This window comes from Sabethes cyaneus, chromosome 1 (assembly GCF_943734655.1).
Source record: "Sabethes cyaneus chromosome 1, idSabCyanKW18_F2, whole genome shotgun sequence".
NCBI lineage: Eukaryota > Metazoa > Arthropoda > Insecta > Diptera > Culicidae > Sabethes > Sabethes cyaneus.
Window position 1 is genome coordinate 26,851,582 of NC_071353.1, and position 27,793 is coordinate 26,879,374.

General features: G+C 40.6%; 1 protein-coding gene across 1 annotated transcript in view; it reads right to left on the reverse strand.

Annotated features, from left to right (window-relative positions):
* LOC128738627 (uncharacterized) overlaps positions 1–27,793 on the reverse strand; it is a 420,925-nt gene that overhangs the window by 330,222 nt on the left and 62,910 nt on the right. Inside the window, exon 2 of the mRNA XM_053833956.1 lies at positions 21,250–22,020. Within this exon, the coding sequence (XP_053689931.1) occupies positions 21,250–21,621 (372 nt within the window). The 5' untranslated portion in view covers positions 21,622–22,020. The remainder of the gene's footprint in view (positions 1–21,249; positions 22,021–27,793) is intronic.

Below are 27,793 nucleotides of genomic sequence, written 5' to 3' on the forward strand. Positions count from 1 at the left end.
TGTATGCGTGCTTGCGTGTATTGGGGTTTACCCCTCCTTCAAAGCTTGATCTACTTTACCCACTTATTCCTCGCTGCCAGCACTATCCCATATTATAGCCGTCCCTGGCGAGGACTCATTCGTACCTCTGACCAGTACACTTAAGTATAGGAGGGACATTTGCACTGTCAAGAGGCTTCAGAGGGTAAATATAGAATTTAGCACGAAGGAAGGGTAAATGAAGGGGCCTGAGAAAAAACCCATGCTAAAGTCACTTGACATCGAATGGCTTGATTCTACTAAGATTCGAACCTACGACCACTCGCTTGTCAAAGCAGACTCGGTAACCTTGCGGCTACGGAGCCCCCGTTTGAACCATAGAGGCGCTGGAAATTCAAATCTGATTCACGACAACTGGTGGTTTGTCTAATTGCAGAACATTTAGCCTAGGGCGACGGCTTTGTCGCGAGGAGTATACTGGCGATAGTTTTAAGGGCAAATGTTTTGCTAGCAGTGATGCCAGGTTTTACGAAAGAAAAATCCATAGTTTTACCCTAGTACCATCTGAGTTTTTATCACTAAGAGTTTCAAACTTAGAGGCAAAATTTAATCGAATTTTTGGTTTAAATGAAAGCTTAAGTGATATTTCGGCTACATTTGATCGTCATAGGGTCATTCGTGATCTCTTGGGGGTTGAGATTTCAATCCGAGTCCTCGACGTGAGGGACGTGAATGCTAATCGCTACACCGGGATTGACCCCTCGTTTTGCCTTTCTACTATATAAATATATAGTATAAAGGTATAGAAATCACTTGGAAAACCGGAAATGGAAAGAAGGTCCTGCGGTCCGAATGTCATATAACATTCGACTCAGTTTCGAAAACTGAGCATTTTCTGTGTGTGTGTGTGTGTGTGTGTGTGTGTGTGTGTGTGTGTGTGTGTGTGTGTGTGTGTGTGTGTGTGTGTGTGTGTGTGTGTGTGTGTGTGTGTGTGTGTGTGTGTGTGTGTGTGTGTGTGTGTGTGTGTGTGTGTGTGTGTGTGTGTGTGTGTGTGTGTGTGTGTGTGTGTGTGTGTGTGTGTGTGTGTGTGTGTGTGTGTGTGTGTGTGTGTGTGTGTGTGTGTGTGTGTGTGTGTGTGTGTGTGTGTGTGTGTGTGTGTGTGTGTGTGTGTGTGTGTGTGTGTGTGTGTGTGTGTGTGTGTGTGTGTGTGTGTGTGTGTGTGTGTGTGTGTGTGTGTGTGTGTGTGTGTGTGTGTGTGTGTGTGTGTGTGTGTGTGTGTGTGTGTGTGTGTGTGTGTGTGTGTGTGTGTGTGTGTGTGTGTGTGTGTGTGTGTGTGTGTGTGTGTGTGTGTGTGTGTGTGTGTGTGTGTGTGTGTGTGTGTGTGTGTGTGTGTGTGTGTGTGTGTGTGTGTGTGTGTGTGTGTGTGTGTGTGTGTGTGTGTGTGTGTGTGTGTGTGTGTGTGTGTGTGTGTGTGTGTGTGTGTGTGTGTGTGTGTGTGTGTGTGTGTGTGTGTGTGTGTGTGTGTGTGTGTGTGTGTGTGTGTGTGTGTGTGTGTGTGTGTGTGTGTGTGTGTGTGTGTGTGTGTGGATATTTGACAGAAAACCCATGGAAAAACTGTCAAATTGCCGCAACGTAGTAAAATCCGTATGCATTGTGTCTGGGCCTTAAGATTTGTTTTCGTTAGTGACATTTTAAAGGATAGATGTCTTAATAAATAAATCAAAAATGACAAGCACTGGAAATCATATCGATTCATATTTCCTATTCTCAAGCATGTTTATGGCGCAGCTTTTGCACTATTTTTCGACCGCATCTTGTTTTCCTAACCCTCTAACATTGTAAAAACGATGCGATCAAGCTAATGACTATCTTTTCATGAAAATACATTCAAAAGAAGCTTAAGTTTTGATTTTTATGCAAAAATAATTATCTGAAGGAGCACCAGCTAAGAAATTTCTCTTTTTCATATCTAATGCTCTAATCAGTTATTTTTTCTAATTCAGATATGTTGCAAAATTGAAGCCAAACAAACTAATAGTAAAATTTTCAGATTAATCATTTTGTTGTACATATCCTATTTCTTCAAAAGTGAAGTATAATAATAATTTTTCTGAATTCTTGTTTTTCAAAGATGCTAACTTTTGAACGCATGGTATTAATATCAAAATATCAAAACATCTGCTATGAACGCATATTTCATATTGTCAATTCAAAACAAAACAGTCTAAGTCAGTTAGATACTGATGAAGGTCACACGTCGAGACCGAAATACGTATTTATCAATAAAACACAGTAGTAGAATTAAAGGATATAAATAACTTTTTGTTTTTCTTCTTTTTATCAATTCAAAACAAGTTTTGTATGTGGCTCTGAAGCCCGAAAGTTAAGGCCGTCTGTAGACCCGTTAGAGGATTAATTTCTAATTTTCTATATATATTCATTCAAGTCTGCAAAAATTATCTTTTGTGTTAACATTATTTTTCTGTTCTGTTCAGATGTTTCTGAGAAATTAAATAATGATTATTGTGGCAGTAGAAAGGCTAGGTCACGCCGCTAGGTGGATTAATTCGGGTTTTTTTTATTACCTTTTAACGTTTATTAATCACTTTCCGTTACTTTTCAGTACAGGGTTTCTTTTAGTCTCTACTTCGTCTTTTTGTCACTTTTCAGCAATCTGCAGTCATGTTTTATCGTCTTTTGTGGCGTTTTTAGTTCATTGGCATCGTGCCGTTTTTTGATATTTCTTGTCACTGTTTTGTTGTCTTTTGATTCTCTCTTTTTATTGACTTTTCTGCGTCCAATTATGACTCTTTCGTCATTTTTTATATGTCTTTTTAAGATTTTTTGTTTGCTGGAATTTTTTTTGCGTTTTTTCATCGTATTTCTGTCATCTTTCGTCGTTTCTTTATCGTCTTTTCGCTAACTTTTAACTGCCTTTTTGTCGTTTGTTTGATGTTTTTTCGTCGTCTTTTCACCATCTTATCTTTGTCTATTCGCCAAATTATCGTTACATTTTCGACATCTCTTTGTTGCCTTTTCTTCGTTTTCGTGGTCTGTTAGTCTTTTCATGGTCTTTTTGCCAACTTTCAATTGTGTTTTCGGCATTTTTGAAAGTATTTTTTCGGCACATTTTGTCGCTTGTTTTCAGCAGCTTGTTGCATTTTTTTGTTCCTGTTTTGGCGTTTGTTCTTCGTCATTTGGTCGTTATTTTTTGTCGTCTTTTCATTATTTTCCATCCCGTTGGCTGTGAAGACAACAAAAATGTTGTCTTATCGACGTTCTTTCGTCGCCTTTCTTATGTCTATTTGTCTTTTTGATGCTTTTTAAACATCTCTTAGTCGTTTTTGATGCAGATTTCGCGTTTTTTATTGTCTTCCCATCGCATTTTACGTTATTTCCATCATATTTACTACATAATTCAATTTCATATTATTTTCAGACCATCAAACATCTCTGCTAGTCTCAACTGGAAAAATGATAAATTAAAATTTGAAACATACCCGTTTGTAATTAACAATAATTAAACAGAGACTTGCTTAAAAATTTAGCTTAAGGCTTCATCCTCTTTTTCCATCAACACTGCCATCACTGGCCACGGTGCACCGGGGCAGACTTCAAAGCGGACCAACCGCAACGTTTTCCGCGCCAGCTTGCCATTCCAAAAGCGTCTCAGAACGTGATCGACCTGCGGCGGCGGCGCCTCTCTATTCGCTTGCCAGCTGAAAACTTCGTGTGCAACGTAACGGCCCTTACTCCCCGCAGCCCGCACTTATCCCTATAAAACCCCACTCGGTATCTGGGAAAATATCCGCTCGAAGAGTAGCAGCCAGGAAGAAAAACTGTGTTTGTTTCCAAATTGAAAAAGGCCGAAAAACATCAGCAAAATAAACAACCGGTCATCAGGCGTAGTTCCTCTCCGTCGTCCGTCCGTCCACTCGTTTGAGACAGGTGCCTGATTCGAGCCGGCAACAACAGCAACGGAGCGGATAGCAACAAAAGCGAAGTTTGCGAAAACGTTCAGCCGAGTTCACGACCCTTGCCGAAGAATGATCGCTATTCCATCACGAGCCAAGCCAGAGGCAGAGGAAATGAAATTAGAAAATTTCGCGATACCTAATTTTACTTTGAAGTTCATTCACGATTGAATAAATAATTGTGCAATACTGAACGATTTGCTCTAGCAGTACAAAGCCGGCGGAGCTGACGAAAGAAAAACAAGAACAAAATTGAGATGATTAAATTATTTGAAATTTCAAAGCATCACAAACACGCGAACAAAAAGCGATTGGTAGATTTCTTAATCTGTTGCTTCCTCTTTGCTTAATTTGGTTCTTCGAATGCTCTCCAGAACTTCTTGCGTACGCGTGAAGAGTGTGAATCAGAATAAGCAAAGAAAAACAACTCCGTTTGTCGGTATTTACGAAATAATTGATCGTAAACGGTCTAGTGGGAGAAGATATCCGTTAATTGGATTCAATTCGAAATTCTCGCTTCGTTCTACGCCTCCGAGAGGTCTCTGCTCTGTTTGATATGCGTACAACACGCACACGCACACAACCAACCATCATCGGAGAGAGCAGAGGTACGTGCAATGCAAAGCCGCCGGAAGAAATTTCCAAGCATAATCAAATTACGTGTAATGTGCAATCAACGCCTGCCTGCCTGCCTGTCTACCTTCCCTCGGGGCCATACGTACGAACGCCCTAACCGTCGGTAATAGGTTACTCGCGAGGAACAAGCAACCCGAAGGAGCATACTAAAACGCAGATGATTTCCGGCTTCCTCCATGTGTCGGTCGGGATGATTTATGACACCCCACTTGCGACTTACCTAGGGTTCTATTATTTTAAGAATGAGAAATAATGATTTCTAAGAAAATGATGATTATGTTTATCTATAAATTAGCCAATTAATTTGAAGAACATAATCAGTTGAGATTAAATCGAGATCTTCTGTATTGAATTTGTTTTTAACAAAATTTGTGCTTTGTGATAAATGTGTTTCACAAACTTTCTCTCAACCACATGGAAGATTTTTAGCACAAATTTTGGTCCGAAATCGCATAAAACACGGCTTTTTCAAATATTAAAACCGATTTACCCCCCACCTCAGCATCGAATTTGTAACTGGTAAGTGAGATACACTGCAGCTATAGGCAGTGCAATTAGGCAAAAATAAAAAACATACGACAGAAAGACGGTGAAAGAGTGATGAAAGACAGTAAACCAAATATAACAAATAAGACGACGAAAAAATGGCAAAAGAGTGACGAAAAGACAACAAAAAACGACTAACCGACAACAAAAGACGATGAAAAAAAGACAAGAAAAACGAAGAGTAGATTATAAGTTGATGACGAGAAGAGGACAGCACAAACAAATCTACGACCGCTTCCTGGATCTCAGTCGGAAATTTATGCGTTGAAAATGTAAATAAGCTAGATTTATTGCTCAGTTTAAATGATTCGCATGAGATATCCCACAAACGACGATGACCAGATTTTGCTATCGGGACATCAAAGCTGATGCTTTGAATAGTGGACTTTAATGGCACTGCTAAAGTCATGAATAGAAAACAGAAAATATTGTGAAACAATTCCGAGCCATCAATTTTTCCATCGTGAAATATTGAACATTCAGAAAAATTATTATCATCCCAGCCCGATAATGAAGACTTTTATTTTCGGTGAAACCCCTTAGGGCAGTTACCGAAACCTCGGGTTAGCACAAAAACCAAAAGATAAGATGGTCGGGGGCCATTCGCTCGATTTTGCATTTTGCTACAAAGCATTGTTCGCAGAATGTCACGTTCAAAACGCAAGGCACTTTCACTCGATTCTAGAGAAGACCCGGTTGAAAATATCAACTTGGACCCTGAGAAACAAAGAAAGATCGGAAAAAAATCTAATCGACCTGTTTTTCTCAAAGGTCAGTTGTTACATATAACGTAATTACAGCTGTGACAAAACAACAGGTTTTGCTATTTTTCAGACAGTTAAGAAAAAGTGCTCATAAAACTCGACTTTATCCCTATTAACGCCTGAACTCAAAAGTTCAATGCAATTTTGACATTCAAGGTGGAGCATAGCCCAACTAACGAAACCCTACTAACAAACCACCCAATTAATGAACTCTCAATTAGCGAATCATTGTTGTATTTTAGACTAGAAATCTCCCTCACGAACAGGGCAGAGGATTCCCAATTTCATTCAAAATCTTATTTTTTGTGACGTTCGCATTTTTGGATTTTTTGGAATGACACCCTCTCCCAAATAAGATATAGTTCTACGACAAAAATGGTGTAAAAATGGCGAAAATATGATAAAATAATTGATGAAAAGACGGCGAAAGACTACAACAGTACGATGGCAATCACATAAAAAGTCGCCGAAGAACGCCAAAAACAGCAAAAAACAAAATTAAATAATATACTAAACAAACTTAAAACATACCACAGAAAAATGATGAAAGAACGATGGAACGACATTAAAAATTTCAGCAAATCTTGACAACAAATAGGACGACGAGAAAAAGGCAGGAGTGATGAAAATACAACAAAAAACGAGTAACCGACGACAAAAAAACGATGAAAAAATAACAAAAAACAAGAGAAGATGATAAAAGATGATAAAATAATGACGAAAAAGGCAAAAACAGCAACAAAAAGGACGGCAACACCGACAACGCTGATTTTTTTACCAAAATGCCAAAAACAGAGGTCATAATCAATGAACAATGAATAAACGACAAAAATACGACGGAAAGATGACAACAAACAGTAACAGGCAACAAAAGTACGACATGGATGTGACAAAAAGACGACGAATACGAAGAAAAAAAACAAAGAGGTGATTGAAAAAAACGAACAAAAGGCGGCGCGGCATAAAGACGTCGAACAATATGATGACTAAACATAGCTCATAGAAGACAAAATGACGGCAAGAACACGGTGTAAGGACATGATGAAAAAATGGCGAAATACGATGAAAAGTAGACGAAAGGCGTGGAAATACGATGAAAAGAAGTCAAACAAGCATAAAACACACGACAAAATTACAAAAAAACATTTAAAACATCCCTAAAATACGCCGAAAACACAGTAAAAAAATAATTTATGTTGTCTTGACAACAAATGAATCGTTTTATTCCCGTTGTTTGAATCACCGTGCGATTATAATTGAGGTTATTTATTCACCGAAAAATATCAAGAAAATCCTCAATTAAATGAATCGTTTGTTTGACACAATGGTAGGAAAGCAAGAAAAAACTTATTGTCTCAAATACTCCTAACCCCAGTTAAAAGGGATTTGTGAAACTAACATTTATTATTTAAAAGGATTAAAAATTGATTACAAATCATGACTCATGTCAAATGACGCTTGTGGAGTTTCTCAAACAATGAATCGTTTGTTAGGACAAAATAAATGATGAAAAGACGACGAAACGAAAACAAAAGACGATGGAAAAATGTCAAAAAAAAACGCAGACGACGAAATGACGCCAAAACAACAATAAAAAAACGACGAAAACAGTAAACTGCCGGAAAAAGCGACAAAAATGCCAAAAACGGCACTCACAAAACGTTGCACAGACAGACGACGCAAATATGATAAAGCATAAAATAATATGATACGATGAAATACAGCCAAAATCCAATGAAAAGATGACAAAAATACAACGAATTCCAAGAAACGATAACAAAGAGAAGGCAAGAAGAAAAGAAGACGAACAGACATCATAAAGTCTTCAACGAGATGACGAAAACACGACGAAAGAAAGACGAAAAGACAGCAAATAGACGAGAAAGAGGTGGCGAATTGACAGCGGAAAAACTACGAAAAGATCACGAAAAAGTGATAACAAGTAGGCGAAAAGACGATGAAAATCAGATGAAAGGGGATAAATATATTAGAGAAAAATGCCAAAGAAGCAACAAAAATATTTTAAAAGACAATAAAAACGTTCACAAAACAAAAATAGATGCAGGGTGATAAAAAGATTTCCAAACAGCGACAAGAAATACCTAAAAAGACAAAACGACGCCATCAAAAGCAGTTGATAAGCCGACAAAAGTGACAACAATTCGTTGAAAAGACATAAAAACAAGACATAAAAAGACAATGTTAAAAAAGAACGAAAAACGAGTAACAGGAGTTAAAAAGTCAACACAAAAATTATAAGACGACAGCAAAACGCGATAGATTACACGTAAAAACAGACAAAAAACTAAAGATAAAAGACGAAAAATAAGAGGTAAAAGACAAAAAAAAGAAGAATGTTTCTTATAAAGCGCAGTATCGTATGGTGAGAAGAAATCGAAATGAGACCAAAAATATATTGGTTCGTTAAATGACAAATGAAACACCAACCCACGCTCTCTCTCTCGGTTGGTACCCGAATGTTTTGGCAATTCAACTATCGCCGCACCCTCCTATTAGACAGTCTCATATCGAATTTTGTCCCTCCAGTCTAGTGGCCTCAAGTCATCCCCATTGCATCCAGTCTATACCACTTTTCTCACCAAACGCTCCTCCACTTCACAAAAAGTTCACGTTGGACCGCCACAAATCAGAAAAAAGAAGAATAATGTTTAAAAGATACTCTCTCTCCTGCTCCGCCCTACTAGTCCAATTAATACTGCACCACGGCACAAAACAAGTCCGAAAAACGAATATGAAATTCGAGGAGAAAAGCAGTTCGTTTCGACAAATCCAAATCAGATAATAGAACGTGACAAAATCCGGAAAAACGTAACAAAATCTGAGAGTGACAAAATCGGGTCACCACTGTATTCTCACCAATCTCCGGTGTATATCTAACTGTGGTCTGGTGATTTTACTCTTATTGGCCTTGCCAGCGTTGAAAGAGATTTCGATGGCTGCTCGCACTTACAGGAAATCTCGTGCCGAACTGTCAACGCGTGAGTGTTGACAAAAGCAAAAATACTTCCCTTTCTTTTTTTCTCACGCAAAACCCTGAACAATATCAGCAACGCTGGCAAGGCCAATGGGAACTGATTTTAAAAAACTGATAAACATGATATGCAAATTGATAAACAAGATATTTCAAGGCATTAAATGCCATAATAAACCATAAAGTTGGGTAGCGAACTGTTGAACATTTCAAAAATTGCAAGCATTGTTGAATTGAATCTTTTTTTTGTAGTTCTACGCCACGTTCGCGTCCCTAGGCACAGACCTGCATATTTTTACCCAAATACAAGCATTTAATCCAACCGGTATGTGGTTTCAACAAGACGGCATTACATGCCACACAGAACGCAAAACACAGAGAGGTAAGTTAACTTGGTGAGCAATTAATCTGTCGTTTTGGACCTGTAAATTGGTAAGCTGCCGTTAAGTTAAGTCTCGTATCTAAACCAGCAATGATTGAGGCCCGAGGCACGACACAAAAGAAGGGCACACTAACCCATCCTTCCCAAAAACATAGTTCATTTCATTAGTTCCTCTCGAAGAAAACCTTTGCGATCGTAATCGCTTGAGAGTGATACTTTTAACTCCTACACTTACGGAACGTTTTTATCGTGTCCGAATCAGCGAAGCAAACACGCACACCAATTTCCTCTCTCCCTCAAACACACAAAAAAAACTTTATTCAAGCAATCATCATCATCATCATCATCATCACCCGGAGAAGTGATCGGAGGAGCATCAGTATCAAAAGAAAGGAGAAATGACCCCGAAGGAACACTTTCCCGGAATGCATTCCGGTAAGAGCTTCGAACGAGAGCAGGACGATAGAAAGACGAGACCCGACTGTGCCTGTGGTGGGACGCGCGTAACGTATATGCAGCGTACACCGAAAAAAAAATAAAGACAACTCAGTAAAAGGCAATTTCGTTTTTGCCACCTTCGCGCCATATCGAACTGGAGAAGTGTACGGTAGAGCGATTCGATGAAAAGTTGATTGAAGTTTTTTGCTCCGGCGGGCGGTGGGTTCTTGCTGCTGCTGTTGTTGTTGTTGTTTGTTAGGTTGAAGTACTTTTTTCTGAGCTCCACCTCGGGCATTTGTACGACATGCGGTACATGCTCGGAAAATGGCCAGTCTTCTCGTCTTGACTAGCTTCGTCGAGTGTCGTGGTAAAGATTGTTCAAACTAGAAGAGATGAGGCGGTATGTCATGAAAAAAGGAGGGACAGAAAAAACAGTTAAAAGGAATCAGCGGAGGTGATATGAAATAATAGGATCACTTGAAAACATCAAGGACCTCTGTGATACCGGGCGATTTACAGCAGCAACAAAAAAAGGGGCAAAACAGGTACAACCTCTGCGGAGCTTCTCTCCTGATAGGCTTTCGTTGTTCGTTCCCAGGTGTGCCATTAGATTGAGGTTCGATTTTTGGCTTCTTTGTGTGTTTGCATGACTGCGCCGCTTCGTTGCCTGGTGGTTGGTTTTGATTCGGTTGTTTGCCGAACGTTGCCAGCAATTTAGCCGGGTGGCATTTTTCGTGTGATAATACAACAAATGACCGGCTATCATCCCTACCCGGGGGAAGGAAGAGGGTCAGCTGGGCGGAAACAATGTTTGCTTTTCGGACGTGAGCATCGATTTTCATCGGCAGACAGAAGGACTGATCAAAGCAATTTTCGATTTACTCAATCGGAAGGAAATTGGCCTGTGGACCTTTGAAATTCGCTGACCCGACGCTGTAGGAGCACAAAAACAGCTTAAATCTGCTGTTGACTAAGGATCCACTGTACCGCTTATGTGAATGAAGTTTTGTCGTGTTTGTCTGTTTGATGTCTCTCACGCTTAAGCGATGTGATAAGAAAGTCAGGAGGTTAGTAGTTCAGAACGTGTGATGTTCTATAAAAAATAATCCATGTCGACAAAGTTGTGCACAAACACATAGATCAAACACAAAGTTCATTTACAAAGGCGTAAAACATTACCAACCACCGCTTGGCATACGTTGGCAGTGCCTTAAGGTGGTTCGGTAATAACTTTTCATCACAGCCAAGACACATTAATTTCACAAAGTAATCACACCGGACCACCTCGGTGCCATCTATCGTACCCTTCAAGCAGAGCAAAATTCCGAGCACGTCTTTAAACGAATCTTCCCCAGAGAAGCAAACTAACCGGGCGGTGCTAGATTTGCATTGCCAAGCGGAAAAAACCGGAGAACTGCGGAAACTAACAACTTTAATAAAAATTTCTCCCGTCACCTACAGACGGTGACGTTTTTCCACCTGCCATTCATCTGATTCTCGGCGGTTGCATCCCTTCAGCAAGACGCTCTCGTCAGCTATTTATCACAACCCTCGGCGTGATAAGGCAAACTTGATACTTTCCCCGTTTTGGCTACCGCACGCTCGGCTCGGCTCGCATTACTAACTCACCAGCCACCACCAGTAAGCACGATGACAAATGATCTTGGCTCCGAACTGCTCTGACAGCTGGGAAAATGAGACTCCATCCGGTTGGCTGACTCGCTGCGGAATGTCGGCGGAACGTGCAGGAACTTCTTCCGGATGGGTACTCCTTCGTCGAAGGGTGGGCACGCTACGGTCGGTGTGCTTCGGAACGGGTTGGGGGAAACGTAGTAAGCAATTAATTCCGGCACGAAGATGCAGATTAATACCGAGGAATTGAGTGTCGTTTATTTACACTTTCCGCTGACAGTTGCCGGGAGGGATGAGTGATAGGAAAATACAATGTGTGCAGGTTATATAAGCTTATGTTCTAGCGATATACCGCCGCCGAAGCAGTTCACTAACTGCTGCAGAAAAGGGGGAAATCTGACAGGTGATAATCTATCCAGCGATTGGATTACAAAGCAAAGGATTCCCATCAAAGCAGCAATTCTAAACCCAATTTAGGAACATTACCTGCTGTACTTTTGAATGTGTATTCTATATTCGTGTATTTTACCCTGCGAATTTTACATGTTCAGTTAAGCATAACAGCGCTTTTTCTCGCCCGTAGCGTAGCTTTTTAAGATGTGGTTTTCGAGATAAGTACAAAGTTCAAAGAGCAAACTCATCATTTTGATGCTATGCAAGCCTGTTCCGTTCCATCCAAACCTGTTCTATCCGCTCTTCTTCTTTATTACTAAGCTGCAGCCGTCATGACAAAATAATTTATTTACAGTTGCCAGTTCGCGATACGTGTCCCAAGTAACAATTCTAAAGCCACTTGGTTTTACGTGAATTTTATAAAGGTTTTATTGCGGTATTAATCATTACATCTGGTTTTATTGTGGTATTGCGCAATACCGAAAGGATACGAGTCCAAACACACTTATAGCTAGCTAGAAAATCATAATAAAACTGTTAATAAAGCAAATTTACTGTCGTTGCTTATATTACCACGTTAAAACTTGTTGGCTGCACCACGTCTCTTATAAACTTACCATAAGTGCGGCGTAGCAATACAAAATGACAAAGCAAAGCGAAGCCTGGGTGCTAATTTCGTTATCGAAATTTGACCTTCTGTTTTTATACGACAGACTTCGCAACCAGCTGTTAGAATACAGGACAGTGCGGGGTCAGTGCTACGATCCTATTGATTCTAACAGCCTCTCCCAGCCGAGATTCGAACATACGACGATTGGCTTATTAGACCAGCGTCTTACCTCGAGGCGCACCAATCAAAATTGATCTTATCGTGGTTGCTTGTCAAACCGCAATAAATCTGTTAGTTTTATAGAGCTACTAGCTGACCCGACAAACTTCGTATTGCCACAAATTAAATAAATCTCGGATGACCTTTGTCACAATCTCGAGTTTTTCAAGTTTCTGAGGAGTTCATGGGTGGTTTATTATACAAGTTTTCCTCACAGTAAAATAGAAAACAGTAGTTGCTTAGCCTGATAAAGCGGATAGCATTAAAATATTCGCCATGATTATATAACATTTCGCCGAATACCGTTTTGCGGAACACCACCTCTCGGTTGACCATAACGCGGAATATAGAGTTTCGCGGAATACCATTTCGCGAAAAACCTTACGCGGGATGTACCATTTCACGGAAAACCTTTTCGTGGAAAGTACCATTTCGTAGGGGTGATCCTCTCCTCGCTATCGTTCGTTCGGACCCAACTGAAGGAAAGTAATAGAGGTCAGTAGACCTAGGAAAATAAATAAACCTAATTGATTGTTTTTGGTGGTCTTGTTATTGACTATTGTTTTATGGAAGAGTCTAAAATTTCTCGACTTCGATTAGTTTTTAAGTTACGCAAAAATTTCTGTTTTATTTGTTTGAGAGTCCTTTTTCCCCTACCACAGGGGTGTGGAGCTGGTGTTCAAAGGGATTCGAGAAGGGTAGCCCAGGACCGACATGCACTGAAGGATCACAATTCGTTTAACGCCGAATCGACAGGGGTAGCTGATTTCTAAAAGGAACAGTTGAGTAGAATTTTGAAAAACAATTTACAACAGTTTTTCAGTCAAAAGGCTAATACACAGTAACACAGTAATACAGTGTATTAATTTAGGGTATTATTGATTTTTCTCGGTGACGGTGACGGGGACTCAACCCGGCGAAATACTAACAAAGCTACGTAATTAGTACGAGACTCTAGTGGTTAGACGTTCTTTTTGTAAATGAAAATTAGGACTGTATCTTTTCGATTTAGAGTAATGTTTTTCGCCTAGAATACTGCTAAATCGTAAATATTTAGCACAAAGTGACAATTTTTTATAAAATTTGTAATCATACTTCCGATTTCCGATAGGCGCTCGAAAATGGCTGAAATAAACATAGTAGACAAAAACGCGTAACGCAGAAAAGTACAATCGAGTTATTCCATCACCGAGAAAAATCAAAAAATCCTGAATTATAGTTGCACGGTGATTCAAACAACGAAATAATAATATACTGTGTATTAGCCTTCTGCGAAACTGATTTAAATTCTACACGAAAATTCTACACAAATGCTTCTTGTCAGAAATCAGCTGCCTCTGTCTATCCTGGGTTAAACGAATTATGATCTTTTAGTACTGTCGGTCTCAGGCTGCCGTTCTCCATTGCCCCCGAGCACCAGCTGACAATGCATCGTCCTCGACAGTGGAAATCCATCAAGTGCGGTGCCTGCCCCGAAATCTACGACTCCTTCCTGGTTCTCTGCCGAAAAATTATATGTTGAAAATGTAAATAAGTTCAGTTTATTGCTACGTTTAAATGGTTCGCATGAGATATCCCACAAGCGACGATGATGGCTTTTTGCTTTCGGGACATCAAAGTTCATACTTTGAATAGTGGATGTCAATGGCACTACTCATGAATGGTAAATAGAAAATATTGAGAAGCATTCATATTCTATCCAGTAACCAACGAAATGAACGTTAGTTGTTAGAACAAATAAATATAACTCTATTTTTCCATCGCGAAATAATGAAGATTAAGAAAAATTATTATCAACCCAACCCGAAAATGAAGACATTTATTTTCAGTAAAACCCCTAAAGGCAGTTACTGAAGTCTCGGGCCAGAACCGCCACGATTGATTGATAGTCAGCGTTAAAAAAGAAAAACGTTTTTTTTAAATATACAACCCTACTAGTTGTTGTAACGAAGCTGTGCCGACTGGTATAGAACAAATTTCAGTCGGTAATAAGTTTCTGTAACAAACAGTGTTAAAAGTGTGCTGCTTGGGAAGGTTTTATCGCAGGTTATTTCGCAGATGGCGACCGGGTACTGCTCGAACATGCTGAACCCCGCAAGCTTGGCACCGTGGTTCTGCAGGAAATATGTCGCAAAGGAGAGAAAATTTTACCAGAGCGTTTGCACCACCAACGAGCTGCGAACGTGCTTTGTAGTGCTGGGCAGAATGCGAGATCATATGATAGATTGGAAGGCCATCAACGCGAAGATGTGTCTATCGAGAATAAAGGACCGTTCATTCAACTACAGCATCCGGCGATAGGACCCCGTAGCCTACACACCGATACAGGATAACGGCTAGCAGTGTTTGAACTTCGTAGCTTCCCGAGACTTGGTAATCGAGGCATCTTTTTCTCACGCATAGACATCCACACCTGACCAACGCACAATGAACTAGATTGACCACTTTCTCAAAGATGGCCAGTTCTTCTCTAACACCACGAACATACGTTTTCTACGGGTTGCGAATATTGACTCTGGCCATCATCTAGCAGTGTAACAGATACGTCAAAACCATTCTCCTCGGTTGAATATTAGACAACTAACCCGCAATCTGCCGAGAACTACGCGTGAATTCTGGAAGAAGCAGGTTAGGTGCTTCAATTATCGAAGACGGTTAGGGCAGAATACGCACGGCCACTGGCCTGATCACAAACGACCGCGAGGTGGTCGACCGATGTGGAAGCAGTTCTTTGCTGAACACCTCAATGGCGAAGTTGTGGAAGTAGGCGGGGCGGAAGTTAACCTAGGAGTGCCCATGGAGGACAGTAATGTCCCGGCACCTGATCTCTAAGAAATCAAACGGAATGTCACCAAGAAGTCAAACGATAAATCGGGTTGCTGAAGTCGGCCGTTGTTAAGGACCGCCTACCAGCAGAGACAGGCCGAGTAATGCTGGCAACGGCTCTACACTGGGTTTACAAGATATGGAAGGAGAAGAAATTACCGAAGGAAAAGATGAAAGAAGTGGTTTATCTCATCTACAAAAAGGATGATCCACTCGACTGTTGCAACTATCGCGGTATAACACTGGCAAACGCCGCCTGCAAGGTACTCTTCCAGATCCTGGTACGCCAGTTGTCACTGATAGTACAAGGTTGCGCAGGAAATTATCGGGTGGGTCTTATGGGGGCTCGCTTCACTACGCATCAAATTTTCACCATCCACCAGATCTTGCAGAAATGTCGGGAGTACAACGTGCCAACATATCACATCTTTATTGCCTTTAAAGCAGCATACGATACAGTCAATCGAGACCAGCTCTAACTGTTTTAGGACAAATTGACGCGATTGATCAGAGCTACATTGGATCGAGTGACGTGTTTTGTGCGCATCTCCAATTACGAGCTACAGGCACTGCTTGGAGAGATTTCTCCATCGTTCATCTGGGGAAAGTTGGTAGACTACGGTGGACCGGACACTTCGTAAGGATACCAGACGATAGTACGACGTAGAAGCTTCTCTTCAGCAACCCCACTGGCCGACACGAACAGAGGGGTTCAACGCAGTAATTTGCGACTTTTGAGACTGCTGGGAAATTAGCGACGAGTGACGCAAGATCGAGTTGAATGAACATGACTGCTTGAAACAGTACGAGCCCCATGTTATTTTCCAAACTTTATGATTCCACACACGTACTACACACTGGTCTTGGTGACTATATTATTTTGACGTAGGACTACGTCTTTGTTTACTATATGGGACTGGCTACCCGAGCAAGAATTGACAACAAAAGTATATCAAAATTATTACATATACTGCTGTTGATATCAACTAGAAAACATGTTTTGTTACCAACTCAAAATGGCACATATGATGTATCAGACTTTGCTATCATTTTGCTTTCATTTTTATTGAAAGAAAATGTGTTGGTAGATTCTATATATGATGTAAATAAACCTTCAATATTTAAATTAATCTATTTTCACTTAAATTTTTTTTCTAGTAAAATGGTTGGTTCAAATTATATGATGATAGCAAAATGATGATGATATGATAGTAAAATGATAACTAATTCTGCTTTTCTATTGATATTGTGTGACAGCAAGATTAGTATTCCGTGTGATATTTTTGATAGCAAATGTAGTATTCAATTTAATTTCACGGCGTGGAATTTTTGCAATCAATTTTGATATTTTAACCGCTAAGTCGACCAAAATGAAATCACACCGAGTATTCAAAATCCGTTACATCAAGATATCAAATTTTGTTTTCAATTTGCTTTAAAACCCTGCTCGGGTAGCACTTTGTGAAAACGAAAATAGAAGTGTAACGTTGGAATGAAAGATTTCAAATGCTAATAACTTCTAAACTACTGAACGAAACTGAACAATTTATGTGTCGTTGGAAAGATAAAATGACCAGCAATTTTATGGAGGGGGCGAGTGAGCAATTTTATGGACGGCGTAAGAGGGGGGGCTCCTATACAAATGAAGCACAAATTTCCTCAAAACTCGAGAACTAATCAAGCAAATGGAACCAAATGTGGCATATAGGGGTTTTAGAAGGTAGGATTTTTTTCTATGGTGTATTGAGACCCCTTCCCCTTCTAAGAAGGGGGCTCCCATGCAAATAAAATACAAATTTCTTCATAAATCTATAACTAATCAAGCAAATGGAACCAAATTTGGCATGTAGGGGTTTCAGAAGGTAAGAATTTTTTCTACGGTGAACTGAGACCCCTCTCGTCTTTAGGAGGGGGGGGGCTCCAATACAAATAATATACAAATTTCCTCATAATTCGAGAACTAATCAATCAAAAGGAACCAAGTTTGGTATGTAGCGGGTTTTGGAGGTGAGATTTTTTTCTATGCTGTACTGAGACCTCTTCCCCTTTTAAGAGGGGGGGGGGCTTCCATACAAATGAAATACAAATTTCTTCATAAATCTAGAACTAATCAAGCAAATGGATCCAAATTTGGCATGTAGGGGTTTCAGAAGGTAAGAATTTTTTCTATGGTGAACTGAGACCCCTCTTCTCTTTAGGGGGGGGGGCTCCCATACAAATAATTTTCAAATTTACTTATAATTCGATAACTAATCAATCAAAAGGAACCAAATTTGGCATGTGGGGGGTTTTGGAGGTGAAATTTTTTTCTATGCTGTACTGAGACCTCTTCCCCTTTTAGGAGGGGGGGGGCTTCCATACAAATGAAATACAAATTTTTTCATAAATCTAGAACTAATCAAGCAAATGGAACCAAATTTGGCATGTGGGGGTTTCAGAAGGCAAGAATTTTTTCTATGGTGAATTGACATTCACTTAAACAATGGCACTCATAGAACATACATATGCAAGAAATTCAGTTTACATTAGTCTTTGATCTAATGATCTGATATAGTCCTACGTCACCTATTTGTACAACCCTTAGGGCTGTATATCTTGTAGTTTTTTGTATAGAGTCGAGAAGATAGACTGTTATCTACTCGGTCAGTGAGATAGAAACGGGTAGTCTGTTGCCGGACGTCGCACCGGTATATTCAGTGATTCACCATCTCCGACCCGGGTAATTCTTCTCCATTTTGACTTGTATCTGGCTCTGTACGCAGTCAAGGCGTAAACTCTATTTTCAGAAAGTAAGCCTCTCCGTCAAATAATATGTTTCATAATTATTGGGACAGTAGTTGGAAAATTACGTATAGAAATATGTTCCAACAAGGGAAGAAATATTTTTCTTAATACATACATTACAGTGCAAAACACAACAACACATAATTTTATACCATATGAATGCAAGCAATAAAAATTGAAGTAAGTAAGTAAGTAAGTAATAGTACGTAAAGTTGCATATCACAGTGGTAAAATTACTGCAATTCGATGTTTAAATCATAAGAAAAAGAAACATGAATGTAGAGAAACGTAGATCAATCCAAATCCATTTCGTGCAAGCCAAACTGCCCTTTGGTCCCGAAAAAATATCTCAAAAAAATTAAATTTTTATGAACTGATCCTCCGAATCCGCACCACTTTTTCGACCCACTTTCGCTACTTCTGTTCTATGCTACTCCTCTGCGTTCTACTGACACTACCAGTCCACCGTCTCCGTGTCCACCCTTAGCTTCCCTTTCCGAATGAATTTCCTCGCCTCATTTAATGCTCGCTTTCTCACCATAAATTTTCCATCCTGTCCACTCGGTTTTTTTTTTGTTTTTACTTTTTGCTTTTTGCTCGTCCCTCGGTCCGTCGCATACATAGTTGATGCGAGTGAGTTTGTTCCGATTCGAATGATGATGATGTTGATACTGTGCGCCGTTTGTCCGTATGTACGCTGTATACGGATGCCGCTCGTAAAACGACAAGCCATCACATCGCTCCTGGGGCTGCTCCAGCGAAAAAATCTTGTCCATCGGTGTACAGAGCGAACGTAAACGAACAACTAAAAGTCAGAGCCCGCCTCTGGACCGAGCACGAACGAACGGTTGGCGAACGGGTAGAGCTATATTATTTTCATAAATTTACTTTTATTTCGACTTTTATGTGGATATATTGAATCCTTTGTAGGGAGAGCAAAAGTAAGTAAGAGCAGGGCAGACTTGCAACCTCCATCGGCTCGGATGTGATGCTGATGGTGATGATACCGGTCGGATGTAGAAACTCTGTAGCATTAGTGGGGAAAACTTGCAAGTTTATTTCAAAACGATCCTTATTTTATAAACTTTGCTCACCGATAGCGAACCAGCAAACAGACAGCACGGTCTGTACGGAACCGGAGGCATCGCTGCGTCGGATCGGGTATATCAGTTAGGTTAGGTGCAAGTCGGTTGAAAAATCGCTCTCTAACAGCGTGTGGTTGGGACCGATTATGCGGCATTCCGCACGAAAAGGTGCATCACAGACACAACAGGTGCCGCTACCTTATCGTAAAGTTTAGGATCTTGAACTTTGCAGAACCTGTCGACCGGCGAGGAAACACCCGTGCAAAAAAAACGAAGAACGATCTACTTCTTATGACCAAAAATTTGCGACTTTTCGTCGCCATGGCCGTGTTGGGCGCTGCTTGCTCTGTAGGCAGGGGTGAAAATTTTACTGCTTTAAAATTGGAAAAGTTTTTCTTCCTACCGCACAGCGGGAGTGCCGCTGTCGTACTAAACTAAGGGGAGCGGCGGACGAAGTAAACTTGCGGTCTGCTTTCCGCAGGAGGAGACAAATGCTCTTCTTCAACTGTTGTTGTTGTTGCCTTTTCTCTTCTTCTTTTCTGTATAAATGTTTATTCGTTGAACTTTTTGCCCAAGAAATGTTGTTCCAAGTTGTTAACTGTACTGAGAAAATATACACGTTTTCGGAGGATATTTTCATGTGACGTACAATTATTTGTTGGAACAAAAAGCTGCATCGTTCAGCTGCTGAATTTTCGTGAAATCAGAACGTTTAGTAAAGAATTGGCTTAAAACCCAGAAGCCTAGAAGAATCTGGTTTCAAACGACGTCGTTTTTCACAATCTTATCGAAAGCAAATTCACCGAAGAGCTTGATGATACCACATTTTCGGCCCAATTTACAATTGTAATTCATTTCAGAATATTGAAGGTTCATTAAACACAGAAAAAGCGTGAAGAAGTGTTTTGACACAGACACTTTTTTCTGCCATTTTCATTGAGCCTAACCAACAACAGACAGAATGTGCCAATAAAAAAAATCAAATTCTATCAACCGAAAGACAATTACGCTAGCAAAGATCACAACAACGTGCCGAAATGCTGCAACTGCTCAGTATTTTTCCGATCGAATTTCCATAATCCGGACGCACCCGATGGAGTGGAAATAATTTTCCATTCATTTGCGGGCAAATTTCGTCTATCTTTCGTCTTTCAGCGGCCCGGCCCAAGTTGATGATGCAACGCCGTTTTGAAGATTTAACAAGGATATAAACTTACCGCACAAGAAACCGCACTGTCCAAATAAATACTGAATCGGACAGACCGGTAATCCGGGCAACAGCAGCAGCCAGCAGCCCTCACATACGTTGAAAAGAAAGGAAAAACGAAGTAACAGAAGAGAAATGTTGCATCTTGATTTACGGTTATTATGCACCAAAGTACCCACAAAATTCCGAACCATTTGAACATAATTCTGCCGGACATTTTTTCGCCGTGCACCAACCGAACAACCAGTCGCTGGTGCTGATGTGCCGTAGTAGGTATTGCAACTTCGGTAGTATTCGATTTTCATGACACTTGAACATGGCGAACAAATGGTTGAAAGTGAGCCAGCAGCAGCAGCGTGCGGCGAAGAGGTGGCCAGAGGTTCGCAATAATCGTAAATAACCATTTTATTGTTGCAAACGAACAAGTGCCATCCAGGAAAGGCAACGAGGGCACACGGAACTAGAAACGATGTCACTGGTTTCCGAAACGTTACGATGAGAACGTAAATTTCGAGCTACAGATGCTAAAGGGTTTACTCGAGCAAACAAACTTTAATGTCTTTAATGTTCTTCTTGCAGTTTACTAAAGCTTAACCATGTAATGGACAGTGCATCAATTTGTCGAAGCTAGTAGAACTCGTTTACCAGTTTCTTCAGTAAACGATAGAAAGCTAAATTCAGATAATTGATTGACATCATCTCAATGACTGTACCGCCGCTCAAGAGATTCTTACGGTGGAAGCAAAAAGAAAAGAATGATAAACGATTCTTTCCCCACTTACCGGTGTCGAGTAAGGATGCGCCGTCAAGCAAACGCCGTCCGCCTTCAGCTGCTCCGCCAGCAGGGCTTCCAGCTCGCTGAGCATCAGCGGCGAACTGTCCCGCTCCAGGCTGTCACTGTTATCCGACAGGAGCGACTTGGGATCGTTCAGCTGAAAGTATACGCTGGCAGCGCCCTTTTCCCGCAGCAACCGCACGCTTTTCAGCAGCTTGCTGCGGTGCTGCGGATTCTGCACTCCGATTGCGTCCAGATCCGGATCGCCAACCTGCTTGCAAATCTCCAGATCATCATACCCGTTGTCCAGGAAGCTCTCGGCGTACTGGCCGAGTCCGAGTGCACGCAGCCACTCGCAAACGATATTACTGACCGCCATGCTGCTCGTTTGCTGCTGTTCCGTGCTTATGTCTTTCGTGTTTAGCGTGCAAGAAGTTAACGTTTAATGATCAAAACTGTCCTTCGCCGGTCTATCATCGCGGGGCGCTACATCATGCCCAGCTCGTGCACCAGTAACCGGTCATTAAAGTTACTTTGATCGACCTCACGCGGCCTGGCCAGGGTCGGTTTCGGATGCTTCTTCTCCACTGCACTTTGCGGTTCCGTTCGGAAAGGCTCTCGTATTTACATTTCACATCACTTGGTTTTCTCTCGACGAAACCCTTGATGCTGCTTTGTTTCACCACAAGCCACTAGTCGGATAGTCGTAAACCAAACTTATTCCCTTCGTTTGGATCTAGGAAAGCAGATGATAGTACTGCATTGATGGCGCTGCAATCTGTAGAGAGAGAGAAAGAAAAGAAGAAAAAAGAAACTTGCGTTAGAAATTGCCGCAGCAAGGTCGAAATTTACACCTCAATAAAGGGAAGAAAAGAACGGCCGAAATAAGTGTGGAAAATGAAGATGATAATGACGATTATGAACTCCTCCGGATGAAAGTTTATAATGAGTGAGATTTATGACACCCGCCGCTTGGTTTCGGACTTACGAGGAACGACGCGAAGTCGACGCTCGTTGACAGACCATGATTTACGAACGGGCGGCCAATTAAAAAGCGGTTCTTTGGTTCCCAGACAATTCGTGTATAAGCTGCGAGGAAATTTTTCTATGCTGGTGCTTAGCCGCAGTATTTCCGGAGTAACAATTACAATCTAGGATCATAAATCTGTAGAATAAACTGTGGTCACATAGGTTTTGCTCCGGTTGCAAGTTCTTTGATGCTGTATCAATGAAAATTTAAATTTCGTTTTTTTCCTCAGTAACAACACTTTTCAGGGGTTAATCCCGGTGTAGTGGCTAGCATTCACGCCTCTGACGTCGAGGATCCGGGTTCAAATCCCAACCCCGTCAAGTCACGAATGATCCAAGCACTTTGCTTTACAAAAACTGTCATATGGTCTCCAGCGGAAAAGGTAAAAAACATAAAATCTATCGACCAAACTCGTGACTTTAGTCATGACCTTGAAATGCGGTCAAGCATATATTAATATTTTTTTTTTTTTTTGAAACGATGATTCTACAATTGATGAAGGGACGGTAAGGGAAAGTAATGAAGGACGATTTTTTGGGGAAAGAAGGGGAAGGGTGGAAAGGAAGGGGGGGGGGTAATAGGTAGCTATGGTTAACAAGTTGTCGTTGTGACTCCTATCTTTTGTCCAATGCTGGAAGGTGCATGGGTCGAACCAAGCTGTAATCAGAGATTATAACCGGATTTGAACCCACAAAAAAAATAAAATCTATCGTTTTTTGTGAATTGCGTTTTCTAAAACAATATTTTTCATTAAAATATCCTTTCAATTTTTGTTGCGAAATGTCAGATTTTATTACCGCATTTTGTCAAAGATTGTATTTAAGAGAATAATGGAGCCGAAAATACCCACACATTTTTTACAATAATAAGGTATATTACAAAATTCAAATAAAATGTGTAAATTACCGACGGAATTTGTTTAAGTCAATCATTTGCCCTTCTATTTTCACATGTAAAAAATGGTCAAAATCTGTGAAAAAAAATTTTTCCGCAATTTTTCTGAATTCTAATTGTACAAATATATAACTCTTGAATGCATTGACAAAACGTTGCCAAAATATCAAGAATTTTTTCCGAATTTATGATAATTATCACACATAATTATATACTTTTATCATACTCATATCTACCAAACTCGTGACTTTAGTCATGACCTTGAAATGCGGTCAGGCATATATTAATATATTTTTTTTTTTTTTTTGAAACGATGATTCTACAATTGATGAAGGGACGGTAAGGGAAAGTAATGAAAAAGGATTTTTTTCTGGGAATGAAGGGGAAGGGTGGAAAGGAAGGGGGGTAATAGGTAGCTATGCTTAACAAGTTGTCGTTGCGACTCCTATCTTTTGTCCAATGCTGGAAGCTGCATGGGTCGAACCAAGCTGTAATCAGAGATTATAACCGGATTTGAACCCACAACACCTGCCAGGGCGTGTCGCTCGCTGGTACCCGTGTACCTTTGAACCACAGAGGCGCTGGACTCTACTGGATACTCATATCATCAAATTTTTACTCTCCGGAATATCCTCTAGAAGTGTCGTGAATACAATGTACCCGCACACCATATTATCGGGGATTTCCAGGCAGCATACGATACAGTCGAGCGCGACCAGCTATGACAGATAATGCACGAGTGCGGCTTTCCGGACAAACTGTCGTGGCTGATCAAAGCTACCCTGGAGCAAGTCATGTGTTAGGTGCGTGTTTCGGGGGCACTCTCGAGTCCATCCAAATCGCGTAAACTCAGAGTATTGCAGCAAGAGGATGGGCTAACCTGTATTCATGTTATTCAACGTCGCTATCAAGGGTGTGATGAGCAAGCGTAGCCAACTCCTAGTCTTCGCAGACGACCTGGTCATTTCTAGAAACCATGGGACGGCGAAGGCAATCTTTAGAACATAGGCTGACATTCAAGAGCTCCGTCTTCACCAGTAATAGAGGGGCCCAACATGCTAGATGGCTCGACCAGGTTGAAGCCAACTTGCGTGTGTCGAGACGCTAAACGAATTAGCGACGAGTAGTCTATGGCCGAGTACAGTGAGGAGGAATTCTTGATAAGGCAAAGTCATCCCGGCTCTGTACTGGTAGAAGTAAGTATGTACATTTACCATATTATCCATTCAAAACAAATTTCTGAGAAAAGTAAGGGCCATCTACAGAGGGCCTTTTAGCCCTAAACCTATTATAACATATCACAATTGGTTGGGCTGGGGTCGAAACACAACAGGGAAGTTGGCCATCGAGAATACTTCCGAGGCTCAATCTCGTGTTTCAGTAACTTTGAAGCAAAGTTGGCCCACGAAAGGTTACTTTTTCTTAGTTGATTTTCCAAATTCAACCCGGTTTCAGGTATGATTTGTTACAATTCAACCTACATTTGAATGAAATTAAAGAGCAAACAGCTCTAAAATAAAATTTTAGGAGTAATGGTTTTAACTTACCTCCCTGGGGGACATTGGAGCAAACATGAAATTAGAAAATAAAATTAGAATTTTTGACGCAGGTTGACGCAGATCTACGTTAGACCGTTTTTTTTTTGCTACGGGGCATGGGATTTGGGCTTGCGCTCGAGTTTGGACATGAACTTTGATCTAGTTTTGTACTTAGACTTAGACGTGGATGTGGACCCTCTATAGTCTTTGCTATGCGATGAGACAAAACACGATGAAGATTTTACATCTCTACATTCCCGTTACGTCTAAGTTCGAGTCTCCAAAAGTTCGGTTTGTTTGTACAGATAGATTGCTGGACTCAAAAAATTAGTTTTTCGGGAGAATGACGCCGTCGTATCGAACATTTTGCACAGCAACTACAACGATGAAACATTCGGTTTTGTTACGCAAACTTCTCACGTTCTGATGATAAACGCTGGTAGCTTAGAGACATTTTAGTTGAATGACCAGAAGAGGCCAAGTGTAAAACCAGTACTGAATTAGCATTAAAAAGAAAATGATCCTAGTTTAGACTTGAAATCGCCAAAAAGCGCTTCTAAAAGCTAGAAAAGACGGAACAGGGAATCATTTCGACGTGAGCTCAATTTCGCCGAGAAATGATTCTTAAGGCCAGAAAATGCCGAGAAAGAAATTGATTCTGAATTAGGCATTATATTGCTGAAAATGCTTCTTGAGGCCAGTAAGAACCAAAAAACAAAAAAGATCTAGAACCAAGCATCAAAGACCAAAAAGCCCTAAAAATAAAATGAATCAAAAATTACACTAAAAACCACCAAAAATCGCTTCTGAAAACAGAAAACACTTTAAAAAGGATCGCCAACTGGACCCCTCAAATAATAGCAAAAGGCTGCTTTTCGGACCAGAGAAGGTCTAAAAAGGAGAAGAACCTGAATCAGGTTTAAAATGGCGAAAGAAGCATGTTAACCGCCTAACGGACGAGGCCATCTGTAAATGACGTTTGCTTTTAGAGCGTCAGCCAACACATTTCTGAACATTTTGTAATACGTAATCTGTAATCTGTGGGGGGTTGACTTGTTGGACGTTGATGAGCGCTGATGATTATTTCTATATTAGGCCCGAGGGGTGATCTCATATCGGAGCCTTCAAGAGGCATTTCTGCCTGTCGAAACAGCTTTTTACGACCGACTTTTTTACGTTCCCCTAATAGCGAGCGTAAAGCGAAATTTGAGAGTATGGTGAAGAATTGGAGATCTCGTCAACTGCGCCGGTTGTCCTCAACCGCTCACCCACCATCAATTTCCCAATACAAACAACCACTAATGAACTAATAGGGACACAAATCTCGGACCATCAGTGGTTATCAACTTATCAGGGTTCGACCAATGGAACAAATTTTATCTTCCGTACCCCCGGCATTTATGCAGTGTCCCAAGATAGGTCTACAGAGTAAATTGAGCGCAAGACGACCTGGGCGTTCGCGGTAGTCGACAGAAGCTTTGAAACAATGAGTCGCACCCACCTGTCAACCCTCGAGATCACAGAGCTAGCGCGCAGTATTTATAACGGCAATACGTCGCCAAACCCCAAAAAACGATCGCTAGAAATATTATTATAGTGAATCAAAAATGTAACATCTTATACTATGTTACATTTAATTCACAATAATAGTATTTCTAGCGGTTGACTTAATTTTCCCATCTGCTACTTTAGTGCCTATATCATTGCCCGTCATCAATATAGAATGGTATCCAAACCGAATATGGTGTCCCGCTTAAACCCCCTTACTAATCCTAAGCCCCCGGCCGACCCAATCAATTTGACATTTTTCGGAGCTATTTTTGATAGATGTGGTAAATAGTGATGAGGCCCAGAAAAATCTATCATTTATAAGAGATCACCGTACTGGCCTTATTCTTAAACGGAATAAAATCACTTTCTGAACAATGCAGCAATCACATTTGGTAAAGTTTTACTCCGAGTCCCACTTGAAATCACAGAAGTATTGTGACATATACCCACATTCCGAAGTAAACGTGACCGCTGTTCATTTACTGATTAGTTAAAAAAAAACCCACACCATGTCGAGGTTCAGTTTTATCGTAAGGAGAACAGATTTCTGAACATTTCGGTACTAATACTGCAACTTTCCCAGGCAGGTCAAGAACAACAAACTTAGCACAGTTTGCTTCGCATTGCATTAGAAATATGGAAGGAGCCCAAGTCGATACCGTGTGTATACAGATCAAAAGGCGGCATTCTATCGTGTTGATCATTCTATTTTATTGGCAAAAATTGAACGCCTTACCCATACCTTGTCGACCGAACTATATCTGTAAACATTAGAAGTCATGAATCGTTATGTTTCACAAACTGTTCGGGCGTAACTCAAGGGAGCAACCTGGGACCATTGCTTTTGTCATTATATTTTTAACGACGTCTGTCGCGTTATACCATCAGGCCTTTTTCGTATCTATGCCGGCGATCACAAGCTCTATATTGTCGTACATTCGACAGCAAACAGTTCGAACTGCAGCAGCCTTTGAATGACTTTCATGGTTGGGGCTCCTGCTGGAAGCCTGCTGGTCTTGAGTGTTTCTAAGAGACCATATCTCATTTTCACGTCGAAAGTCATTGGAAATATACTCTATCTGAAGAGCAACTCAACAGTGTAATTTTAGTAAAAGATCTTGGGATACTTTTGGACACTCAAATGTCCTTTAGAAATTACTTCCATTACATTACTTCCATATCATTGTGCCACAAGCGAACAGAAATTTGGAATAGACCAACCTCGTGTTTTGTCTTGACCTTTAAGTGACGTCAGGCATATAATTATTTGTATAACAGTAGTTTTTTACAGTGAACGGAGGGAACGGTAGAAGAAAGCAATGAAACAGTCGATAGGATCCAACAGATTTTGATCAGGCGTGAAGGGAAAAAAGCGGAAGATGAGGGTCAGGGATAGTCATTGAAGCAACGCTTAAGAAGTTGTGTACTGTAATTTTTTAGGACTTTTCCCCATCCAATTGAATTCTTGAAGGCCTAACTGGCCAGATGGAAAAATAAATAAACAAACGAATAAAAACATTCTATTCATGCATTCGAGA